Raw genomic sequence first — 9,666 nt, 5'->3', positions numbered from 1 at the left:
ACCCAGTTTAATGACAGGTACATATAAACTCTCTGAGACCGTTATCCGCTCAGGAAATATGGATCATAATCATTCTCCCCATAGCATTGTTTGTTTGTATGCCGACCATGATATTTGCTGCTTTGTCTGATCGATATTTTGCGCCTTTATGCAAATTATTGCGTTTAGCAATTTGTGGTGAGCTTTTAGTAATAAATGTGCTAATTGTCATAACTTCGTCATTATCAGAAATTCAGTGCTGAAATGTCAGATGTTGCACTTACATAACAGGAGCTTATGGAATAAAGTCATTTCTCGACACGATGGGTCAACTTTCGTTCTAGCTACATTATTTGATATTTGTTAAAGTAAAGGTGCGGATTAGACATATACGGCGTTTTCAGCTAAAGAAAAATTGAAACTGATGATACTATGAATTCAACAACAGCCCCTGCTAGTAATGTGACTTTGATAAACGTATCAGAACAGGAGACGTTCAACACGACTTCATCAAAGTTGCGCGAATGGGATTTGTTGCCGAAAGGTTACTATGGAGACACGAGCGTGTTGCTCTGGAGGGTGATCCCGCCAATTCTCATTACCATTGGAACGATCGGAAATACGATGACTATGTTTGTGCTGCTTCGTCAGAAAAAGATGACGTCAACGGCGTTGTTCCTGTTTGCTCTGGCGCTTTCAGATACGCTCACGCTGTTCAGCGCAGTTCTGAATGGCTGGATGCGTTTCACTTGGGACCTTAACATCCAAATGCTGAGTAGAACCGCGTGTAAGGCGCACGTCTACTTGACCTACTGCAGCGTTCATCTCTCATCGTGGTTTATCGTGGCTGTCACGCTAGAGAGAACAGCTTGCGTACTCATCCCGCATAAAGTGAGACTGGGCTGTTCCCCACGAAATGCTGGCCTGATCATTTTCGCTATTGTGCTAGCCGTCCTTGGAATTAATATTATATTGCCCGTGATTATTGATCTGAAGTTTGTTGATTATATTGGAGACCATGGTTGGGGGTGCTATCCCTCCAATAAGGTGTACTTCGAATTATTTTATTCCGTTTACCAATGGATCGACATCACGTTGTATTTCGGTGCGCCGTTCCCGCTTCTTCTCACTGGAAACGTCATCATTGTAGTGCAGCTAGCGCGCTCCCGTTCCAGAAATCGGCGGATGAGAATTTCGGGTCAGGGGCGCGACACGCGTCGATTGTCGATACTGATGATAGCCTTGTGCGGGCTGTTCTTCCTAACGATGACGCCGATGGCCGTCATGGCAGTATACTCCGAAAACCGGTTCGAGAAGATTTTTGCGCTTAAGCCAGTGGATCCTTACACGGCCTGGAACGACTACCAGTACTTGCTGTTTCTTAGGACCGTTGTCGAACTGGTCGGCTACTTCAACAACACCTTCAACTTTGTCGTATACGTGTTTAGCGGTTCGAAGCTCCAGACAGAGCTGAAGAACGCGCTTTGTTGTTAGACAATAAGGGGCAACATCGTAAATGACCACCAGCAAAAAAACGCTGACGAAACCCGTTATAAACAACAATCTTTAAAAGAATTGCATTAGTAATAATATGTACACTCATATGTTTGATCTGATTTCGGATGTTGTTCATAAATATTGGCATAATTTTACAACTTTAATTAACGTGAAGTTTTGAAAACACCGTGACATTGTGCTAAATGAATACTGGCCTATTATAATAATGTAAGGCGTATAGTCAGTTTTGACATTTTACTCCGCACAGATCACTTGTTGTATTTGTTTATTTCTTTACTCGTTAAATGGTTCTTAGACATGCAGACACATGTCCCATTGAATTCAAAATCCTCGAACGTGAAATATTGTGTTTTAATACATCACAAGCAAGTATACTCTATTTCGAGATCCTGTACCATTCAGACAAATAAAAGACGTAATTGTTATTCGATTAGAAAAAGAGAATAATATTATGCAATATAATACGATTTTGTAGTTACTATGGGGTTATGTTACAAAATAAAAAAGTTCATGAATATATTTACATTATCAATCAACCAAGAACGAACTTTTGTTAAATCCATCGGTAGATTTACTAGTTTCCAGAATGAAACCGTTGCATGAGTAATATCGAAATAATTTCCGTGTCATACATACTTTTGCGAAAGTCATAATTTCAGCAGCCAGGTTAAATTGTGCCTCAAGCTTGCTATTTGACAAGTCAGAAATTGTTCTTTAATTAAAAACTAAACTTGACTTAAGTGTAAAAATGAAGTTTATAAACGTGTGGAATACCATCAACGGTGCAAATAGATGAATCCCATAATTGTGAATGACAGTGTTATAAGGAGTGAAAAGGAAGAAAACTAAAAATAAAAACAAAATGTGACTTCAAGACTGTTCAGAAGGTGTCACTATTGTCATAGATGGCCGATTGACAAAAACTAAATCGGCTATGTTTTTCAACATACCATAACATTTTAACTCTACCAAAACAAATTCTGTAAGACATTTCCTTGACCATTTAACACCAATTCAGATCCTCCGTGTGTTGAAAAGCTTGTTTCCTAAATTTGATCTAGTGACTGAAATTTGTGCTGACCGATTTTAATCAACAAGCTATTAATTCAGAATTTCACAATTCGAATGTTTACGATGCAAGGGTTAGGGTTAGGCTAACCCGAAATATGGACAAAAGCCGATCAAAAAGGCACACAAAAAGCAAGTTGCGATCAGTAGTAAGTTTTCCCAATATGAGAATCATATTAATATTTATATAAGTAACAATATGATAAACGTTCGGTGAACTTCCAATTTCTTCTTCGATATTTTTCCCTACTTAGTTGTCCCAATTGAATTTAGTTTTCTTTCGGAATTAAATATATGGGCATAGTAGCGTTATTAAAGCTGGATAGACAGAAAATGGCATGTGTGAGAGACCTTGAGCGTGCATTTCCTAGTGTTCGTACTGAGTTTTATCAAAATCTTCTCAAAACACTGTGAATGGACCTTAAATTTATGTTTGATAGCACTACTTGTTTTATACTTATTCCATATTGTGAGTTTGCAGCTGGAGTTTCACTTCTTTATATTGTTAGGTCAATGTTAAAGATAGTAACTAGTCAAGATACTGTGAGAACTTTTTCATATTTATGGGTGTTTATCATTCTGGTGTTACTTGTTAGGAATAAACTACCATTCTGTTCAAGATACTGAAAATGCGAGAAATGATAAACTCTAGCGATGTTTGTTTTTCATAACTTATTAAAGATTGTGTCATTGCAAATATTTTAATAAGGGATCACAACAAATATTTGAATAATAAAAAGTGTTGTTTCGCTATTTCAATTCCTTTTTCTTACTATGTATTTTAATAAACATTATTGCATAAACTCTATCTATAATGCCCTCTGGCAGGGTGCAGAAACTTGGCAAAAGGAGGGCTTGAACGGGAGAAATCGTGTATTAACAAGGCGATTCACGTGCCGTTTAAGTCCTGTTATGTGTTTTTCATATCCATAATCTGGTCCACGCGCAGTTACTTCCCTTCTCCAGCCTTCGACGAATTTCCAAGCATAAATGGGGAACTGAATAAGCACCAGTTTCCTCACGCATGCAGGGATAATGATTATTTTAATCCACTTTTCAAATTATACCATCTGCACTCTCTTGACAACAGCTTTATTTTATTGGCAACGCCAATGAAGTTAAGGTTATTTACTCAACACTTTCAAAAGACTATGCTGTAAATGTAAGTGTTTATGTACCTTCAACTTTCCTGCTGTAAATTCCAAAATAATTCCTCATTTCTTACTTTGCGCGGCTGCATTTCAACTTTGCATTAATCCACTGTTTGAACACATTTTAAATGGCATATGTAAAACACAACCTTGAACTGTATTGAAATAATCGAATTATTTTGTCTATGTCGAATGAACAAGACATATTGTTTTCAATGTTGTTTTAAGTTATTTTGGTATGTGTGATTTGTTTATGAAATAATGGCGAAAAAACACATTTTCTCGGACATGATCATCTGCGGGCGCTCTCAAAATCCGTTCCTGCCCTCGTGCTGCGCATTTTTCGAGCGCCCGCAGATGATCATGCCCTCGGAAACGTGTATTATCCCTATAAAGAAAAACAATATCTGTCAATATCAGCCATTATTACATTCCATAACACCTATGGTTCTTAAGTACACAGGACAATATGTAAAAATCTACCTAAATTGATCACACTATTGTTTTGTCAGCGAAATTTTTATGTTAGGGTTAATCCTTATGTGTCAACCGCGGTCTCATATCTAAAGCTCAATTCTCGATTCATCATCAGTATCGTTCCCTCGACCTTTTGGGATTGAATTACAACGTGCTCATTGAAGCAACATTCCTCATTATTTTAATACTTTTGAAAAGTACTATAAAAATCCATCCTTGCGTGGCAAATTAACCCGTTAGACACAAATTAACCAAAGTTACTATGTCAAATACTTCCATGCACAGCCCACCACAAAAATGGTCATTAGATTTTAAATTATGTATTTGAACCAAAACATTCGAAACCAGTCTCCATTGGTTAAATTGATTCGTATTTGTTTTATAATGCCAGATCCATTTGCCCTGATACGTACAAAAAATATAAACATTGATTGAATCAGGTGTAAAATGTAAACAAACATTAATGAAAAGATTGACTGCAAATGATCAAGAAAACTGTACAACTACTCATACAATAAAAAACATTATTTATAATGATATCTGTCCATATCAGTGTCTGTCTGTAACCAAAATTTATAAATCTGGATATGTGTAGCCTATCCAAATAAATGTATCCGTTCGTGGATATGTTGTCCATTTGCGATTATTCTATTGCATAAAATCTAAACCGCATTGGATATCTTTGTCCGCATTAGTTCAAGTAAGCCAAACAAAAATAGCGCACAAAGCACATTTCGTCTTGTTACGGTCAATGCGATGTCGCGGAATATGTCAAATCACACTGAATGAGTGTAGACGAAAATGGCCGAAGCAATGTCACAGCGGAAAAAAACGATCGGCAAACTTCACGTATGTGTTTTGAATTTAATTATTTTTTGCCAAATAGTATCTCAAGCGGTTCAATCCCTACACTGAAAACAGTGCAGTATGAGACGCGGGTCGAAATTGAATGCACATTGAATGCCTCTGGCACAGTTTTCGAGGTGAAAGGTATGCGCATGTCAAAATCAATGGTTGCGCGAAATATATGTCGGTCATTTTTCAATTTGTTATACACACTTCACAATTTTTCTAAAAAGTATATACATTTGTTTAAAAGTGTTACATGTGCTTGTATATGGCATGACCATGACTCGGGTGACCAGTTTACCAACGTAAATCAGGCTAAGAAAGGGGATTAGTATAGTGTTACATTAATTAATATTTAAATTTTGTTTTAAATCTCCGTTTAATATAACTAAATGATGTTTTCGTTTTTATAAATAGAACTACTTCAACTGAACAGTAATGAAACCGTTATCGGCAACGTATATTTTTACTTTTACGAATAATACATGTTTAATTGTAAACTGCAAATTACAGTTCGACAATTTAGCTATAATCACTTTTTTCAGCCAGCGATTATGAGCGATTAATATGGAAAATTAAGACAAACATACGAACGACATTATATATCACGTATTTATTCATCACAGGAACAAATATTTATGTAATGTACAATCATCAAAACATGGTTATTTGTAAACAGCAGTAATGGTGTAATTATAAATCATTATCTATTTTCCTCAGAAACATCAAGAGAAAATACTTGTGAAATAGGAACATATTAAAACGGGCTAATACATTATGAAATGCATAGTGAACAAACTTGTGGAGTAAATGTGGTTATAAGTTACAAGTATTTACAAATCGTGTTTGTTTAGTACATAAACATCAATAAAATACAAAATTATAAATAAGTGAAAGCAATTATAAAGATTTCATACTTTCCTGATAGAAAGACCATGGTTGTCCATAAAATTAAAATTTAATATTTGAATTTCTGTTCTAAGTGTCTATGTTGCAAAAAAAAAGTAAAACAGAAAACGTAGGAAAAAAAAACAAGCGCTGAGCCAGATATTGGTAAAAGGTATGCAGTCCTCATAGTTTTTCCTTTGGTTGTTATATATTCACAATAAATGTAACAATGGCGTCTTATAGATGAAATATCGAACACTATAAGTCATAAATCCTATTTAAATTGTGTTTAAAAATATCCGAAATAATGCTCGGATTTTTTAAGATACATGAAAACCGAAGATGTGTGACTAACGTTGGTTTTACTTTAAAAAAATCATGTAACAATAACTTAAAACAAAAATGTGTGTGCATAATTAGGTTATTATATATAAATATCATTGGTATGTAGATGCGGTAGTGCCCCTTTCAATAAGTCAGATAAGAGCAGACCCTAAAACAAATTCTGACTTTTTATTATGCCGGTGACAGAGAAGTTTAGAAAGAAGGAACATATGTAAAGATGTATATATTCACCTGAAAATACATTGTGCCGTGTTATTAATTGTTAATTTTCCGCTAAAAAACTACAACAGCCTTTAAACTGTTATGTAATATTTTTTCTTTTCAAACAAATATTGTTTAACGTCATACGATTTCTGTAATGAGTGATGTTTAATATAAGATTAACATAAAAATATATGGATATGTACTTATGAAAATGATCTAACACCCTGACATTTAAAAAACGATGTAAAGACTTGAAATAAATGGCGGCTATTGCATCCCTGGTAGCCCGCCCAGCACATGCGACGATGATTCGGGAAACTTTGCATGGCTTCATTTTCATCTAAATTTGTATTATGTATGTTAACATTTCGAAATTCAATTTAGTTTGTACAGTGCATTCAGCTTAGATGATACAGTGAATATTTAAGAGATTACAATATTACAAATATTGGTTATAGTGCTTATTTAAGAACACGAATCCTCCGCTTTAGTACACCGAATGTTCTTTCCATAACATTTCTCGGTTTCGCAAGGGTGTCGCCATACCTCTGGGTTTTTGGGATCTTTTTGTAAATATTCAATATTTACAATATTAATGATAACAATATTTACAATATTTATGACAAACAATACCATTGTTCATCGAAATCAAATAATGAAGTTGATAATTTATGTATTATAAGAGAAGATTCAGCACACTGTAATCACCGTTAAATGGATATGTTGTTCAATAGATAAGTACTCACCAGGATGCAGTCAAGGCGTCATGAGGTTCTTCCTGAATAGGTGGGCACTATCCCCAACATAATTCCATCTTTAAAACCGGTGGTGAGAAGAACACAGTAAATACAGTTACAATATATGATCAACTTAAAAATGTTCATACCCTATTTTCACATCCATTTTTTTGTCGTTACATTCTCTCACATACAATCTCTTCCATCAGATTTCCTTTAAAAACATACAGTAGAAACAAGTATCATTCTCTTAAAATATTTTGAAATTAGTGTATAAGTTTAGGTTATTAGTAACAATAAGTTACCTTAATTAAAACTAAAAAAATATAAAAACGGTAAAATTATTGTACCACGTTGCTAAACAATCATCACGTGGTAGATTATGCATTCAGGGATTTGATCCAGCTATGCTGATTCCAGTCAAAAATCTATGCGTGGAGGTTGCGGAGGATGCTCCGCGTACTGTAACTATTCCAAAAGGGGGGTCACTGGTTAGGAGACTGGAATTACTCATCGCATGGGTTACTTCCCAGTCGCCTTCTTCACAAATAACTACCATCAGGACATGGAACTCGTAATGGCTACTTCTGTATGGCCTTATTTACTAACTGCTGGCCTGCCACCAAGACATTCGCCCCGCAGTGATTACTTTCCCTTTACAAACCACGACATACTAGTACTCCTCGCAGTGAATACTTCAGCATAGCCGTCCTCATAAATAGCTACCACCAGGACATACTACTCTCCGTGGTTACTTCTCCTTACCTTTCTTTCCTTACCCCTGGCACAACGTCGTTTTCTTGTCGCCAGAACAAAATTTAGCTTATTACGAATCAGTCTCGAAAGTATGTTTAATGTTATTGATTTTATAGTTGTATACGAACTTTTCTAGAATGGTATTCTGTAAATAAGGAATATAACTGATATGTTGACATTTACAGTTACTCAGTAACAATTATCCCAAAGATACGCGGTTGTTTCTGAAAAGCATATATGCGCGTGCACCTGTTATCGATACAGGAAATGCAATTAAATTGTGGGCCCTATTTTTATCCAAAACTAATCAATTTTGATTAAAGCACCAACATACCCATGATCAGAATGTCATGTATATTTTCCTGTTGAAAAGAATTACTTTTTTCTTCAGAAGTAGCAAGACATTAATCTTGCATGTGCAAGCCTATAAGCAAATAGTATGCGCTCAATGTTCTGATCTGTATAATGTCTAATTTGTGCAAGTAAAATAATACAAAATTGAACTGCAACGGTTACTACCGCGACATTGTTCGTATGTCTGTGGTTACAATTATTTATAAAAGGGGTTGGGGGGGGGAGGGGCTACTTGTTTATCGGCGTATCTATACGTGATTAAAACATTCCCGTAAAAATACTTATCTAATTGTGAAATTCGTCAATAAAGTTGACGTCTATTTGTTTTGTTTTTATATAATTGCTTCCAAAAAACATTTAATAGTGGCTTGGTTACGTTATGCAATACAATATAGAATGCAGATGCTTATAGTTCTTTATATATCGATCACTTTTCGTTAACTTAAAGCATGAGTATATTTGTGTACATAATAGAGACGCACTGCATGTTAGTACTTCTTTTAAATTGCACAAGCATCGTCAATTAAACTGCCAAATATAATGTCACACAGCGAGATGAATTTCACTTGACAAATAATTAGTGTGTGTCAGATTCCCAACGATTACCCCACCGGCCACTTGCTGTTTTTGAGTCAAACCGGTTGCTAAATGTGTCCAACCGGTTGCTGGATTGTGTCAAACCGGTTGCTGGATTGTGTCAAACCGGTTGCTGGATTGTGTCAAACCGGTTGCTGGATTGTGTCAGTCGTTCCCGTTGATTGAATCTTGACCTGCCTTTATACTTAAAGTATGGTCTTTGAAATACTCAAAACATAGTTTTAAATAATGTGCAGATCGGTTTATTAATTTTTTTACACCATTATATTAATAGAAGACTTAAATAAAAACGCAAGTATATTACTTTTTTTTAGTATCAACCGTCAATCATATATGTTATGGTCTACACAAAGAAATGAAAAATACAATAAAAAAAACAAAAGACACATGAAACATCATGTAGATGTAAGCATAAGGCATTGTAAAACAAGATTAAACGTGGTGTATCATGTATCATGTAATGTGATTAAAAGAATTATGAACAAATATAAATACAAAATGGTCATAGAAATGCTTTAATTGCACGTACATTCTCTTTAAAGTTTATAATATGTACATTTTTTTTTACAAATAAAATGACATCTGTTCATTGTTAAACTTAAATTTAAAACATTCGGATGCAGCCTATCGTCTTAAGAAAATTTGCTTCTAAGTTAAATTCGGTCTTGTTTAATACTGTTTCATGTTATACCAGTTTTTTCTAGTGCTACATAATGAAAATGTTGCTGTCTGTTTTGGCTGAA

General features: G+C 34.9%; 1 protein-coding gene across 1 annotated transcript; it reads left to right on the top strand.

Annotated features, from left to right (window-relative positions):
• The first annotated feature begins 287 nt into the window (after positions 1-287).
• LOC127835904 (galanin receptor 2a-like) lies at positions 288-1,473 on the top strand. The gene has a single exon (XM_052362324.1). It carries the CDS (start codon positions 412-414, stop codon positions 1,471-1,473), a length of 1,062 nt encoding a protein of 353 aa, XP_052218284.1. The 5' UTR covers positions 288-411.
• Positions 1,474-9,666: the final 8,193 nt, after the last annotated feature.

The sequence above is a fragment of the Dreissena polymorpha genome, chromosome 6 (genome assembly GCF_020536995.1).
Source record: "Dreissena polymorpha isolate Duluth1 chromosome 6, UMN_Dpol_1.0, whole genome shotgun sequence".
NCBI classification, from domain to species: Eukaryota; Metazoa; Mollusca; class Bivalvia; order Myida; family Dreissenidae; genus Dreissena; species Dreissena polymorpha.
This window is presented reverse-complemented; position numbering and strand designations above follow the sequence as displayed.

Coding starts and splice junctions, on each gene's coding strand:
- LOC127835904 (XM_052362324.1), top strand. CDS start 412: ATGAATTCAACAACAGCCCCTGCTAGTAATGTGACTTTGATAAACGTA.